At 37.6% G+C, this 16,138-nt stretch overlaps 3 protein-coding genes across 4 annotated transcripts; 1 reads left to right on the forward strand and 2 right to left on the reverse strand.

Annotated features, from left to right (window-relative positions):
* Positions 1-197: 197 nt before the first annotated feature.
* Positions 198-5,222, reverse strand: LOC104760973 (uncharacterized). Of its 2 annotated transcripts, none has more exons than XM_087499455.1 (20): positions 4,755-5,222; positions 4,516-4,670; positions 4,298-4,429; positions 4,128-4,178; positions 3,898-4,038; positions 3,698-3,806; positions 3,502-3,579; positions 3,314-3,406; positions 3,109-3,231; positions 2,778-2,861; positions 2,580-2,678; positions 2,259-2,450; positions 2,083-2,158; positions 1,802-1,905; positions 1,453-1,715; positions 1,290-1,376; positions 973-1,203; positions 774-852; positions 587-650; positions 198-507 (listed from the first exon to the last, which is right to left on the reverse strand). In XM_087499455.1, the coding sequence occupies exons 7-20, from the start codon at positions 3,574-3,576 to the stop codon at positions 392-394; spliced, it is 1,686 nt and encodes a 561-aa protein (XP_087355581.1). In that variant the 5' UTR covers positions 3,577-3,579; positions 3,698-3,806; positions 3,898-4,038; positions 4,128-4,178; positions 4,298-4,429; positions 4,516-4,670; positions 4,755-5,222; the 3' UTR covers positions 198-391. The 2 variants fall into 2 exon arrangements, with proteins under 2 accessions (XP_087355581.1, XP_019096102.2); XM_019240557.2 differs by having other exon boundaries at positions 3,684-3,806; positions 4,755-5,062.
* LOC104760974 (mitotic spindle checkpoint protein MAD1) lies at positions 5,079-10,908 on the forward strand. The gene is made up of 16 exons (XM_010483981.3): positions 5,079-5,476; positions 5,583-5,682; positions 5,794-5,954; positions 6,057-6,254; positions 6,352-6,444; positions 6,549-6,665; positions 7,171-7,418; positions 7,754-7,925; positions 8,619-8,735; positions 8,824-9,027; positions 9,296-9,458; positions 9,751-9,841; positions 9,928-9,997; positions 10,265-10,393; positions 10,487-10,525; positions 10,618-10,908. The coding sequence occupies exons 1-16, from the start codon at positions 5,300-5,302 to the stop codon at positions 10,705-10,707; spliced, it is 2,169 nt and encodes a 722-aa protein (XP_010482283.2). The 5' UTR covers positions 5,079-5,299; the 3' UTR covers positions 10,708-10,908.
* Positions 10,909-11,140: 232 nt separating this feature from the next.
* Positions 11,141-15,559, reverse strand: LOC104760975 (chloride channel protein CLC-c). Its single transcript, XM_010483982.2, has 8 exons — positions 15,013-15,559; positions 14,284-14,484; positions 13,955-14,132; positions 13,558-13,820; positions 12,917-13,186; positions 11,700-12,831; positions 11,523-11,617; positions 11,141-11,427 (listed from the first exon to the last, which is right to left on the reverse strand). The coding sequence occupies exons 1-7, from the start codon at positions 15,213-15,215 to the stop codon at positions 11,528-11,530; spliced, it is 2,337 nt and encodes a 778-aa protein (XP_010482284.1). The 5' UTR covers positions 15,216-15,559; the 3' UTR covers positions 11,141-11,427; positions 11,523-11,527.
* Positions 15,560-16,138: the final 579 nt, after the last annotated feature.

Genomic DNA, 16,138 nt, shown 5'->3' on the forward strand with positions numbered 1-16,138 from the left:
CCATTACGACGAGACTAACCAAGCCAAAAGTGATATACAAGATTAGGGATTTATATGAAATGATTCTAATCCAATTATTCAACGTAACCCTTTCAGTTCTATGCACAGAACACATGTCCAGGCTGAGTAATCAAAATATCTTAATCCAGAAGAAGATTCACATCAACATGTAACGGATCAAAAATAAGTAAACTCGGTTTGTTTTTATCTTAACAATTAATCTTTTTAACGATTCAGCCCCATCTGTATTGTGAAAAATCAGGAAGAAAATATGCATAATTTTATCACATACAGGACAAAACTGGAGGACTTGCACTAAACCACCTCCATAACCAAAGTAGAATGAGATTTCAGAGAAACTTAAACATCAGCATCATTCTATAAATTGGAATCAAAGGAGCTGCGGGTACAGACGTTCAGGCCACTTGGGATAAGCACGCTTGTATAAGTTCATGCACACTATGTCATGTTGCTGAACCACTCCATTGAATATGCACTTCATCGCCCCTGCACAGTTCACATATATAAGTAATTTTTAAACGACAGGATTCCAGCGTTTTAATCTCTCCTAATAATAATCCCTTACCATGAGTACCCACTGGCTCCTTAACGCGACCACGACGCCCGCATTTTGACCACACTTCTACAGGCTGCACACACAAAGATTGTTCCATAACGCTTTAGCTTAATGTATGAACTTATACATAAGAAGTTTCAATCCATCGAACTTATACATAAGAAGTTTCAATCCATCGATACTACTTTTCACTCACCTTGAACCATTTCACATCTTCTGGGTTGTGGAACATATATCTGACTGAAGCTTTCATTTTGGATACTCTCTGAGGATACCTGAACCAAACCATATTTTGAACAGCTTAGAATTACAGCAATTTTTTTATATCTCCTTAGTATCATGTCAGAACACTAGTATATGTGATCGTACTTGGAAAGAGGAAGGTGATAACTTACCCAGTTAATATTATCTTCTTTAAAATTATTTTGTTGGGTTCAATGCTTTTCAAGGAACCAAGGGCAGCAACGGCAGGAGCACCCGACCCTTCAGAAATCTTCAGAACTACCAAAGGAAGTCGCGGGAAAGATATTGGGCCGTATATAGAAGCCAACGAGAAACCCCCAGGATGCAGGAATCTCTCCATCTTGTGCTTGTCCGAGCTAAAATTGTCGGTTGAAAATACCGGCCTGGAAATTTCCCCCAGAACAATATTATTAAAGATTGCAAAGACTGAAAAGCTACAGCACCAGAAAAAGCAGAAAATTTTTGCTACCTTGCAATGAATTGACGGAAACCGACATGAAACACAAGCTCTTCTTTTGTTTTAATAGGAGCATCGTAACCATCATACTTCTTTACGCTGCAAAGCATAGACAAAGGTGATGAGAAGATGGGAACCCAAGATCTCAACAAACAGATATCTAAAGAGTGATTACCTAAAATGCAGAACCGACATCTTGGATTCATGCTGCAAAAGACCAAATCCTATAATGGGTTTCGTCGTGTTCACAAGCGAGGATAGTTTAGAGGCGGCACCAAGAGGCACTTCTTTAATATGCATCCGTACATATGACCCAGTTGGTACACAGTCATCTCTGTCTTCTTCTTCCATCTTCAGAGCTTGCTTGAGCACAAGCTTTTGAGTCCTGGCGACGTTATCAAAAGCAAATATTCTGGCATAGTCCTGAGGTAAAGACTCCTGCATATACCAACAAAAATAAAAATTAGCAACACTTTACAGTTTAATAAAAATAATGAACTTCACATCAAGATCAGTGTTATTACATTTGGATCCCACGTGGAGGTTCTGAAGGATTTGAGACCCCTGTACTTTGCAAAACGTCTTCTTGCAGGAACATCAATAGGAGTTTCTACTTCATCAGGAAATTCTGAAAAAACATAACAGATAATTTTAATTTACTTCTTGCAATCGCAATGAGTAAAATACAGCGACAAAATCAATAACCACAAACGAGATTCAGACAATCTACAAGGACTCAAATGAATATGTGCATATAATTAAAACTGATATAGCAAATAACTCAAGAGAGGGAATAAACACCAACCCTCGTCCTCAGCATGTGCCTCTTTGATTTTCTTGATTTCCTCCTTAATTTGTTCCTCTGTCAAGTCTTCATCGTCCTGTTAATGAGCACATTGGCTTATAACTCTACCAAGATACTCAGATGATGATAAAAATACTGTATCGTAAGTCACAAAAGTAAGAGAGAAAAATGTTTACCATCATTTCAGAATCGTTCTGAGTTGCACTATCAAAATCCCGCACATTCAGTGATTTTTCGTCGTCCTCAAAGTCTTCGTCATACCTTCGTTCTTGGTTGGAATCCTCTCCTCTATCCAAGACCATACCGTCATCATCGGAATCACCATCATTAGAATCCTCTTCATCTGTGTCATCCACAATCCAAGCAGCCTGAAAACCAAATCATAACAACCAATATTAGAGAGGATTATATTATAACATTCTTTTGGAGGAAATTGCACCAGAGGGAAGAATAGTTAAAATAAGGGTAAGAAAACCATGTTAAAAATATCCAGGAACCTGATATTCTGAAGTTCCTCGCGGCAAATTCCTCTTCTTTAGCTTCCCCTGTTTCTGATTTTTGTCAGCCTCAGCCATTTCTTCCTCTGTTGGCCATGTCTACGCAATGGAAGAATTACACAACAAGTGACTTTCCAGAACAAATAACAACACAAGCCAGCTGCTAGCTTCTTTTGTAAGAGAACTAATCAGACCTACCTGTTCCCCTGCTAAAGGATCTGGAGTGTTTTCAACTATTAAAGGCTCTTGGTTTATGGGATCAGGAATCAGAGACTTCAATACCTGGTCAACTCAAACACAGGTACAAAAGAATAAACTGAATTGGAAGGCCGTGAAAATAGTATCATGAAAGCACAATAACATCTTATTTCTCAACTGAGAAAGTAATCGTATCATGACATCTGACATGATTACAACAACCATATAAGCTGTTTGTCTATAGCTTTGTTTGAAGGATGCAGTTTTAGCACTAAAGTATCTTTTATAATATAAAAGTTTGTCAATATGCCAGAGAAAATATCACATATACCTCTTCATCATGTGAAACATCCAACTCCATGGTATTCTGATTTTTTCTTTCATTCAAGGGAAATGGATCCTTCAAGATTTCAATTTTTGAGAATTGAAAATTGCCAACGCCAGAAACGTGGACCTAATTTAAAGAAAAATAAATAAATAAAGAAGGCAATGATAGAGAGTAGAATGGCTTGATGAGAAGAGAATAGCTTGATTACCAGCTGATTTACAGAAAGTTTGCGAGCACGCAAGTAACCAGAGAGAAATAGAGTGCAATTTCCTGGGCTTTCATCATCCACCACCATCCCAACCTATATGCACCATTCAAAGTTACAAAAAAAATTTCTAAGAAACCTTTTTCACATATTCAAAATAGATGTTCTGAATATAAGCATAAAGCAAACACCTTCTGAGCCACAACATATGGCCGTTGACTTCGCCAGTGAGGTACAGTAAGCCTTTGTGCCTTGAATAACCACATAAACTGCAAACATTCCCAGAAATATGGATTTTCAACTAATTCAGGACATCAAAATTATTGAAAACAACTTAGTAAGTTAATATAAGAAATCAGTCACGGAAATTTACCTTATGCAACTCACCTCTGGTATCTGCTGGATAAAACTTACAATCCTCAGGGAATTCAGAAGCAATTTGAGAGGCACACATCTTTTTCATCTCATTTTTCTTTTTCAAATCACTAGGTAAATCCTGCAATAATGCAAAACGACCATGAGAAGTTCAACTACAAGCAAAATTTGAGAGCTGGTGGCTATTAAAATATAGAGCAGCAAGAACATACACGGATCAACACAGTGGTACTTGGTAGACCAATTGATCTAAGCACAGAAAGACACTGACTTCCGAATGAATCTATGAAGTTAATTTTCTTCTCTTCCCATGGAGAACTTGCAGATGCTACAAAAGCCATCAAATCAGCAACCTATTACCAGTAGTAAAAAAAACAGTAAGCACCTATGACAAACTCTGCTCACAGAAAGAACCAACAAATGCAGACAATAAATCACATGCCTTGGCCATTTCCATACATGTCAAAAGATCCCCATGAGGCGCCTTTAACACCTGTGATATTTTTTTATTCACAGCATTGATCCAACAAGGATTAGATTTCAGCAGTGGATGTATATACATATAAACCAATCTTAGTATACCAAAGACTATCAGAAATAAAATACACATACAGTTGCTCTTAGCTTATACTCAGAAGATGCAACCGTTGAAGAAGCAATACCAAAACCATCAGAAGCTAGTAACTTTAAAACATCTTCACCAAGTGAATTCAATTCCACAGAAGCAGAGAGGGGAAACAAGACCTATCATCAATAGAAAACACAAACATAAGGTTAATTCCCAAACAAACACACATAAAACAGCAACAAAAATGTAAACAAACACTGACGATAACACGAGGAGCAATGTTTAATCCTCCAGATGCTCTCTTCTCCTTCAAAACAGCAGCCCTTTTCTGCTCTCGAAGCATCTTGTCACGCTGAACACGAGCAGCTCTAGCACCTTTAACATAGCTACTATCCGATTTCCCAATCCTGCCACCATCTGATTCCATAAAAAACGGATCAATTTTGGAAGATTTTTTTTTCAGTATCTGAAGATTCAAAGAGACGGAAACGTTGAGGATACCTTGGCGTGAGGTTCTGTGGAGGTTGCGAGAAGATTTAGAGGAGAATTTAGTCTTGTGAGGTTTGTTAACTTGAACTCGAGAGTGTCCCACCATGGCTTCTTAGAGACAGTTGCTGGATTTGGAAGCTTGATACTAGTGTTCTGTAATCGGAATCGTGGGTTGTGATAAAATGACCTTGCATTCGATTCGACGGTTATGTTTTAAAAATCTGAGTTTTTAATAAACCCTAATGCTACAATGAAGAAGACGATCTCGCATTCTCGTGTCATTACATTTGCACGTGCGGGAATTGTTTAAATGGGCCTCCATTAACTTAGCCCATTAATCTTTACCCGTCTTGTAGTTTTTTTTTTTTTTGCTGGTTATTGTTTTTAAGTTTTAACGAGACCGTCCGGCTCCTTCCCTCCTCCGTCTTCACTCTTCACGCTCTCTCATCAAATTCAAGACACAAAAAAAAAAAAAAAAAAGTGGCGCTTCTGCATTTCAAATCCTGAATTCATCTCTCGCTTCCTTGACAACGGAACCCTAATTTTACGACGCAAACATGATTTTGAAAAGGCTCAAATCCGACGCTGGAGGTAGCCCTATCTCCGCCAACGCCTCTGGTTCCGGGAATCAGCTAGTCATCTACGAAGATTCTCCTCTTCCTGCTCCTGCTCCGCTGCAAACTTCTAATGATCAGTCCGATCAACACCTTTGCACCTATCAATGTCGCCAAATGGTTATTTATTTTACTCGTATCTCTCCTCTAAGCCTCTATACACATTTAATCTGACGAAGATTAGCGAATCTGAGATTTTTTTTGTTTATTTTCCGACTTGTTTTAGGTTAAAGCTGATGTTTTAGATGCATTTAGCAAAGCGGAGAAGCAAGTTCAGGAATATCAGACTCAATTACAAACTCTAAATGCCAACTTCAGCGAAGCAGGTGAGTGGGTCTTGATTCTGAATGTTTTAGTGAGTCTTTCTCTTTTTGCTTTTGCTACTATTGGGAAAATATTTTGCTAACGAATTTGTTTTTGTTGTTCTACTACAACAGATGCGGAGAGAAAGCAATTACGAGATAATTTATTATACTCAAAGCAAGAACTGGCTGCTGCTAAAGGGCGTGAAAAGATGCTTCAAGAGCAGCTCCTTACGGAGATCAACAATTCCCAAGAGCGGTATACCAAAGAACTTCAATCTTGCCATGAACTGGAGGTTGATTTGTTTACTATGGGCTAATTCTGTTTACCTTCCTTCAAAGAAATTTGTCATTGGTATTAATATCATTATCGTTTTCCTCTTTTGACTTGACATCAGGTAAAACTTCAAAATGAAATGAACCTTCGAAAGAAAGCAGAGTCTTCTGCTGCAACAGCTGAAGAAAAAGCTAAACTTTTGGAGGATAAACTAACTCAGCTATCTGGAAGTGTTGACAGGGAGAAAAAACGTCTCAACAATGATATTGCCCAATTGGGTAAAGAAGCAAAGCTTTCTGTCTCTAGGATTGGTGCAGATGTAAGTACTAATTGTGAAACTTGATTTCTTGACTGAAGTTTTGTTTTTGGTTTCTCACGCAATCACCGTATTTGCATCTCTATTCCTTTGCTTTTAGCTTGAAAGGATGCAATGTAGGGCACAAAACGCAGAGACGGAATCAAATCTTTTAAGATCACAGCTAGAGCATCTTAAACTCAAATTTGACGAGGTAAGCTATATTTGACTTGCATCTTACAAGTAATAACGCTAATCGTAAGTTATCATTTGTTTTGGCAATTGATTTTGCCGGCTCATTTGATTCTTATTTTGCAGTGTTTGCAAGAAAAGACCGAAGTAGATAAGAAGCTGTCGTCATTCACTTCACAGACAGCATCTTCTTCAGATAACAGTGTATTAATTAAACATCTTCAGGAGGAAGTTAAAAGCTATGTAAGTTTTACCTGTTCTTAGTATACCCGAGTAATGATTTTACAAAGTTGTTCCAGCATAAGGTGGATCGGTTATTGAAAATGAGTATGAAAGTGGTCAGAACATTGATTGTAACCCTCTGTTTTATTCATCAATAGAAGCTGTACTCGTTCTTGATTACATGACCATGAGATCCTATGTCTTTCATAAGCAGCAAACCAAGCTAAGAAATTATGAAATTTTATAAACACTCAAATTTACTTTTAGACGTTTTTTAAAAAGGTTCTTCTTATTTACTTGGCTATCTAAGACAAGTCCTAGGTAAAAGAGATTACTTTTCAAGTAATTTGAGGTACTGAATTATGATTTTTTTTCATGTAATAGTTATGCACTCACATATTTTTCATCTTTTGAAGACATGTACCATTTGTAGATATTACTTTCCACTTCTATACCTTCCATGTAATGTCTATTTAGTTTTTTTTTTGTTTTACATCTCGATTTTGATTCCTGATAATTTGATCAGGAAGCTGAAGTGCGAGAAGCTAGAAAGTTAAAATCACGGCACGTAGATGCTGAGTTGTTGAAAGTGAAATTGCTAGAAGAAAATAGCCGTAGGGAGAGGGCAGAGTCAGAGTTATCAAAAATGCATGAATTGCAGCTAAGCATGGAGATGTTGAACAATGAATTGTCCTCTTGGAAGTCATTGCTAAATGACATTCCTGGTGTATCCTGTCCTGATGACATAGTTATGAAAGTCTCGACGCTACAGAAGTAAGTACAGATTTTATCGTTTCACTAGAGTCTTCTTCTGATATTGTCTCGAATAATTATAGTTTCCATGAAAAAGTATGTGCAGAAGACTGAGATGGTTGTTATGGGGGACATTTTCCTGACTTTTCCTTGGTGACCTAGATAGTATTTATCAAAGACATTGGCAACACCACTTTTTCCAGATATAGCTTTATATTTACTGATATTCTAGCTTGTGAGACTAGCAGGTCATGTTTGGGCCTGTGAGCATCTAGAATACTGATTTCCAGTTTACCACTGAGTTGACAACATGTATCTATGATACTTCCTAGTGACTTGTGTTTCTGTCTTTGAAGTGAGGTGGTTCAAAGCTCTATGAAGATTGAGGAAGCAAATACACGTTTTAAACAACTGGAGGTGGCTCTGGAGGCTACACAACTTGGCAGACAGAGTGCTGAAACTGAGGCTGCATTAGCGAAAGAGAAATCTGAGGCTCTCAAAACAGATGTGAAGAGGATTGAAGTAATGGTAAGATTGAAAATTGTTCCTTCTGCTGTCTAAGGGGTCACAAGTGCATTTTTAAATTTCGATGGCCTCTATTTAGGCCTCTTAAGTGGAGTTTTGATTCTCGGGGAATAAAGGATAACATTTTTAATTGGTGGCACTCAAATGTTCATCATCTTAGATTCAATATTTTTGTTTATTGATTGTTTACTTGGTTTTTTAGGTATCACTGTCTGCTTGTATATATTACTAACTCATCTCTGTAATTTCATGTTGATGTTGATTTTTGCATTCATAAGTAGCTGATATAATCATATAAGCAATGTAGTTAGAGGCGATATTCCTGGGATAATATCCCATGTACTTTTGGATGTTCACGTTGGGTTGGTTATCAATTAGACATTTAGTTTCTCTATAAATGGGGAAAGTCTGTTTGTTCCTAACGAGTGTATTCAATTGTAAGATTTGGTGCAATTGCCATGAGTCTATCACAAACCTATGATGAGCTGATTTATTGAAAATATAATGTCCTTTCAGGATAAATGATAACGTGTGTAGTCTACTGTTAGAATTTGTAGCAAACGTCCTTGTTTTTTAAATCATGAAACTATCACAATTTAAGGGGATTACATTGCTAGTGACTCACTGAAGATAAGTTATAAAATTTTCTATCCTTTTGTTGCACTATTAGTGACAGATTTTAATTTTGTAATAAAGCTCTCTTTGGTCACGGAGGAGAAAGAACAGTTGAAAGCTGTTGTTAATGAATTAAGGAAGTCAACCAGTGAAGGATCTGTGCCTGGGGCTGGGGCCACAGATGGAACCCTTATTCAGGTTCTGGAATTACAGTGTTCTTATTTTGAAGAATTTACTTCTTTTCTGTTGGAAGGGTAAGGATTACTTAGTTTGCTTATATTTACAGGAGTTTGAATCTTCTCTTGCAAAGAAGGAGAACTATCTTAAGGATTTGGAGAATGATCTAAGTCAACTGAAGGATGTCAATAATCGCCTACGTAGTGAAATAGAACTTCTAAATGAGAAACTAGTCGATGAAGCAAGGAGGAATAAGTCGCTGGAAAGGGACAGTGATCGTCTTCGTTCCGAGATCTCTTTACTGGAGTCAAAGGTACAGACGTCAGATATGTGTGCTTGCAAAAGAAGATTGCCAAAGAAAAAAAATTGCTTATGGAACTTTTATCTACCATGGTCGAAATGAATTTATAAGCTTTTAAGGGTGAATGGTGACTTTAATGTCCTGCATCTTATGTTGACTTAGGTATCATGACATGTTTTATATTGTAAAAGCAACAGATGTACTATTTAGGACCCTTAACTTGTACCCAAGAGTTTGGTTGGAATATTAGCATCTATTTTGTTTCCTTTTTATTTGGCAGCTGGGTCATGGTGATTATTCTGCTGCAAATACAAGGGTTTTGCGCATGGTGAATACTCTTGGTGTTGAAAATGAGGCAAAACAAACAATAGAGGCTTTACAGGCTGAGTTGCAGAAGGCAAAAGAAAGACTTCAAGCTGTTGAAGAATTGAAGAACCAGTCTGGTAAATTTCTAATTGTCAACCTTTTCCTATTTTTGATACTGGGGTTGCCACACGTCTACCATTTAATTTCATACTCACCATATAACTCAATACAAGCTGGAGAAGCGTCCTTAATTTCTCTTGGAAACTAGTCTGCATCAGAATTTGTGGTTCTTGAGATATAATAGGGAGGCCAAAAAATCTTGCTGTTGGCCTGACTCAGGAAAGCTAGAGAAGAAACATTTTAGTATTTCAAAATTGTTATTCTAATTACATCGTAAGCTTTTCTGACTATATTTCCATATATATTCAGGAGATGCTGGGAAGCTAGTTGACTCTCATATAACTGGAAAGATTGCTCAACTAAAAGAACAAATTGCTACGCTTGAAAAACGTGAAGAGAGGTATGTTGTTGATTTTTATTTGTTTAACACTCTTTGCGGCTATGCCCTTGCTTTCTCATTCTGAACCATGTGCGTCTTTGTAACAGGTACAAAACTGTTTTCGCTGATAGAATTTCCGTGTTTAGAAGAGCTTGTTGTGAGCTTTTTGGATATAAGGTATGTCACTTGCTTATATCGTAGCACAGCACTTAAATGTCTTTCTTTGTCGTATTTTTTTTTTAACTGATAATGTTGACTATCAAGTTCTAAAATGTAATGGTCAATACTCTGTGATGAACTGGGGGTTATATGTTGCAAAAAGGCGTTCAGCTTTACTGTGTTTAGTTGCCTAACCTTCCATTATTTGTGTAGATAGATGACTATAAATTCTTGTTCATCTATAGTACTTGTAACCTTGTGAATTCCTTTTGAAAACTCTGGCAGATTGTAATGGATGAACATCAGCGTCCCAATGGAATCCCGGTGACTCGGTTTACCCTCCAATCTATATATGCTCAAAATGATGATGAAAAACTCGAGTTTGAATACGAGTCAGGAAACACCAGTATTCTAGTAAGTGATTCTTGCAACATATAGAGCTTTGACATGTTGCATTTAAAGCTGTTATCTCAGTTTAATTAACTGATACTGATTTAACTCCTTCAGAACAATGGGTATGCCTCTCAGGGTGAGATAGCGAAGCAGGTAAAGTGCAGACATATTTTTTTTTTCCTTGGTAACTACGGTATGTTCTTAGTTTAGAGTGCAATCTCATTCTGTGTGTGTGTTACTTGCAGATAGAAATATTCATAAGAAAGTTCAACTCGATTCCAGCTTTTACAGCCAATTTAACGATGGAATCATTCAACCGCCGCACACTATATTGAGAGCAGTGAATCCTTATTCCCAACCCGGTTTTTGTATATTTCTCAAGCCTGTTGAATATAAAACATGAATATCAAAAGCCGCAGCTTAGAACTCAGAGTCAGCACAGGACATATATTTTATCTATCTCTGGTTCGCTATGTCTGCGAGAATTGTGGTGTCATTAACTCTATTTTGGTATGAAAGGTACTGGTTTGGATTTACATAGAAAGAACATAAGAGTGGATTAGTGTGCTCCAGATCAATGCATTATATGCTCCCCTTTCACTTTTGTGTTATGAGTTTAATGAAGTTAAGTTAGGCTTTTATTGCTATCAGTGAAGATTAAGCTGAGAGATTTGTGTATGAAACCAAGAACTTAAAACACCAATAATACCTAGGCACCCACTGATACAGAAGATCAGAGCAAAATTGATATGGGCTTATAACACAACATGTGGAAACTTCTTTTCTATTTTTGTTTTGAATAAATATTTGGTTTCGACTTGAAAAAAAAAAAAAAAAAACCAAAAAACTCGTATCAGCCAATTCACCTCATGACACAATCATCCTTGATCCTTCCCCTGTTTTCCAATAATCAATCTCAACGAATAATTGAAATAAACTAATTGCCGAAGTGACCATTTTGGTCATCTGGGCTTTAACTTATTGATATTCACATATTATTACATCGTCGATCTTTAGAAAACTCTTAAGGACTTGTTTCTCCATTCCTTGTCTACCTGAAAAAAAAAAAACTAAAGTGCATTAGATTGATAAACAAATATAGAAACCAAATGCAGGCAGCAATAAAGAGTCGAAAACTAGAAGGGCTAACCGTATTCACTTGAGGGGATCAATGTGAGGGTAGAGTCCCAGGACATGTTCCGGCATGAAATCATGCCTTGTCAGAATTCCAACAATAGGCGGTCTCTGCGATACAAAAAACATTTTCGTAAGAACCATAAACAAGTGAGAGAGAGAAAGAGAGAGAGAGAGAGAGAGAGATACTGACCCCTGGTGTTTTGGGCACCACACACAAGTGGCGAAGGCCAAGTTGTCGGAAAAGAATAGCTGCTTTAGCTAGAGACAGAGTCTCAAGCACAGTGTAAGGAGATGTGTTAGTGATGGGATGGAGATCAACATACATCTCCATCTCCTCATCACTAAGATCCAAATCTTCAATCTTCAGCCCCTTACCTAATCCTGCTTTGCCAAAGTCACGGGCTTTGCAACTTCTCAGAATTTGGGAACCATAAGTTGTTCTCTGCTTCGAAAATCTCTTCCCCTGGAGAAGGACAAGGAGATGGGATCTCAAGGCAATCCCACATAACTCATAATCTTCTGTGAAAGGTGGCTCATCAATTACAGGGAAACCATTATGTCTTGTCATCTTTAAAGCCTGCCATATTACTCCGACCTTTTCAACTCTAGAAAATGATATGAGAGATCCAGAAACTACGTCCTTTGCAACCAAATTGCGCATGTACGGCTCTGCATGGTCTTCCATGTATGGCAGTCCTTTCATTGTTACAATCTGGTCGTAGACTCCTCTGTTGAAACAATCTGCAACCGTTTTTGAGATTAGGAGTACAAGCATGACCAATGGCAGCATCAGGAGATTATTTGTAAGTTCAAGCAGTATGACACACAGAGAGACCGTCATTCTCATCGTCCCTCCAAGGAAGGAAGCAGCTCCAAGCAGAGAAAACAGACCTACATCAAGCTGAGATAGTGGACCCAGTAGTCTACCAACTAGTCTTCCATAAGAAGCACCAGCAAGAATGACAGGAATGAAAAGTCCAGAGGGTATGGCTATGCCGTATGTTATGATGCCAAGGAAGTATACTGCAACAAAGAATATGGCAAGGGTGGAGATATGGAATTCATTTTCAGATCTCGATGTGAATAGATTGCGGATTGCATCATCATTGGTGTTGAGAAGTAGGGAGGAAAGGTCATTGTAATGGTTTGGAGGACACTGGAAACTCTTATAGATGCTGGATCGACCTACACTTGGGCACTTGCCTTCCCCTATGCCAATAGGACATGGGGTACAGTGTGTAAGCCATGGAAGACCAAATGCGCAACACGAGCTCAAAACAGAAACTGCCATAACAAGCATAATTTTGAATCTCGGACCTCTCCTGCAAGTTATGGAAATAACAAATTAATAGGGAGTAGTCAGAAAATGAAGTTATGAAAGAGTTAACTCGTTGAGAAGTGACATACTCGTTTATTAAGCTATATGTGCGGAGGACTTTGTCTACAAGGTAGTTATAAAGGCTTCCAAGCACCCCACCAACAACTCCAAGGAATACTACTGCTAGCAAATCTGGAGTGCTATAAAGCACTGGTCCTGAGTTTACGTCAAACATGATGAGACCTCCTTTCCCAAACAGCCCACATCTTCCAGATCGACAAAGCTCAATCAAACTTCGTAACACCACTGCTACAACTGCAGTAGTGAAGAAAGTCCTCCAAAGAAGGGAATTCCTCCACCTAACAAGTTTAACAAAGTGAGACATAAGTTTTTTCCCAAGTTTGATATAGAAATATAGGCAAAATAGTCTACACTCTGTATCACCTAGAGTTTCTCACTTACTAACTGCCATCTGCATATAACACCACTGCTACAACTGCGTGACTTATGTTTTAAACTAGACAAACATTTTGCACTTTATTAATACTTTTTCTGTATGGGGAGAAGCTTACTCTGTCCTACTTTTGAAATGTTCATTTACTGCATTATAAAGCATCAGCTCTAATAACCTAATATATATAACTTCAGAGTCTTCCCACTATAATATGACCACATCTGCATAAGGTATCACTCCTAAATTATAAGAAGTTAGATAGAAACAGAAAATCACCATGAAGCAGCTTCTTCAAGAGCGAAAAGCACACCCCCAACTGGAGCACGGAAGGCAGCTGCGACACCAGCAGCAGCCCCGCAAGTGATCAGGTCTCTTCTGTCTCTATCGTTTTTGAAGAATCTGAGCCACTTCCAAGTCAGCCGATACTTTCTGGAACCTCCTTGTCCAAGTAAATTAGCTATGCAAGCACCAGTATGCACCATAGGCCCTTCCTTTCCAACTACGAAACCGGCAGCAACTCCAAATATAGATCCAAAGATCTGCCAATACGATATATTTCATAATAGAAAAGGTTACAAAGAATACGTCTTAACATAATATTCTCCACCCACAAACAAATGCTTAATTCAAAATGAACAACAAAGATGCTTGGAAAAATGGTTTAGGATCCTACCTTAACAAAGAGGGTGCTTGGAGCCAATATTGAGTAAGCATCTATACCATTGAGATATGCTTTAACCTCAGGTATACCAGATCCTGCAGCCGCCGGAGCAATAAAAGCACAGAGTGAAGCAGCAGCAGTTGCCAAAATTAAGTTACAGCCAGCAAATGCAAAAAATGCCTGAAAGTATCTGCAGTTTTAGAGAAAGATTCGGCTGTCAAACATCATTCTGAGCCTCCAATTTCACATTGTAAATTTATTCAGACATATATTGCTATGACTATGATTCTTAACTCTCATAGCTGTATTAAGAAATTCTGAACAATGAAAGGAAAACTTACTTTTCCTTGAGCATGAGATTGCCGGTAAGCAAGAGTTTGAATCCAGCTATATTCTCAACAGCAAGGTTATTCAAAAAGCCAACAACCCCAGTGGCTAAACCAATAAGAAAAGCAAGCGCCCATTTGAGAAACGTATACTGAAGTATCTCAATCTTCTTCCTAGACCTCCAGTCTTGCTTGAAAAAATCATTCTCAAAGATCCTGACAAATAAGCTTACAAGTCAACACCCTGGTATATGTAACATAAGTACAGCAATAAGAGAGACACAGAAAAAAAAAAGTCAGTTCTGTCTGAAAATAAGATATCATCTTTAAAAAGCCCCAAAAAGCATTGCACTTTCGTCAAAGTACTAAGACTATGTTATATCCAGGTGAGATTTGGCTCAGTGGCAATGATGACCCAGAAGCCAAAAGTTTCAAAAGCTTCAATTTTTTTTTTTGTGATCATTGAATAAAAATGATTAAAAAAGTACATGGGACCCAAAAACGTTATTCCTTGATTCTTTTTTTATTTCTATTACTACCAAACAAATAGAACAAGACACCGAAGCTTCATAGACTCATAACATACAAGCGAAACACAAATTTGAGATGATGTTTTATAATGTAATCGAAAACATTTCTGAATATTAAAAGTCTAATTCCCAAATTAAAAAAAAAAAAAAAAACTTTATCCAGCAAAAGAAGTGAATTAAAGAGTTCATAAAGAGAAGGGAGAAGAACACAGACTCGTAATCAAGGCTTTCGATGGGACAAGAATTAGCTCCGACAATAGCGATCTGAGAAGTAGTGTTCTTTCGATTCCTAGCGAGAAGAGGCTGTCGAAACCCGACAGATCCATCATCGAGAATCCCAGATATCTTCCTCTCGAAACCATGATGACCTTCGATCTCTATATCATGATGATGCTCTTCGCTCCGATCACCATCCATCGATATCTCGAATCCTCCCAAGATCAGATTACAAAAAAAGCCTTAGAAGAGAGCTAAATAATAATAATTATATGATTGGATTCGGGGCACGAGAATCCTGGAATCAAAGAACCTCTCGCGCTCAAGCAGATGTTAAAACAAAGTTCATTTTTTTAATCTTTTTTTTCTGGGTGGGGGGTGGGGGGGGGAGGTGGTAGAGATTGAGAGGGGGGGTCAGGACTCAGGAGTTTTGTTTTATTTTTAATATGCTTTTCCTAATTTAGGCAAAACAAAAACTCTCTTTCTTCGTAAGGGATTTTATAAGGTAACTTATAGATATTTTTCTCTAAATTTTTAAAAAAGTCAAAAAAAAAAATTGTAAACCGAATATTAAATTAGAAAATAATTCTAAGATTGGTTGCCCAAACTAGAGGGGAAGAGTTTACTAATGAAGTTTCAGAAGATAAAGATTACGAAAAAGGAGCAAGGCAGTCCGTCCGAACATTTGAAGACCGCAGGATCCGTGAAAGCATGAAAGACGGAAAGGAGAATCGAAGTAAGCAGAATTCATCCAACAGGTTAGAGAAAGCGGGCCATTCACCAGGAGATTGCATCAACGCCACTAATTCTGCACAATCCGTCTCGAAGTTCTGACAATCAACACCCGCCGCCAGAAGGGATTCCATCGCCTAAATCAACGTCTAATTCTAACAATGTGTTATGATATATAATCATCGCCCAAAAGTCAATAATTTTCCGTTATGATATATTTTAATTTTTTTTTTTTTAAACCAGCGACTAATTCTAACAATGTGTGTGATACCAAATTATCACATATATAATATTGCAAAGTTTTTTTATTCTAACATAATTACAAAATAATATATTTTGAAATCTTACTTTCTCAGTTCTCAAATTTTAGTTCTAATCTTAATTTTGAGTTT

Source organism: Camelina sativa, chromosome 18 (assembly GCF_030686135.1).
Source record: "Camelina sativa cultivar CO46 ecotype springtype chromosome 18, ASM3068613v1".
In the NCBI taxonomy this organism is placed as follows: domain Eukaryota; kingdom Viridiplantae; phylum Streptophyta; class Magnoliopsida; order Brassicales; family Brassicaceae; genus Camelina; species Camelina sativa.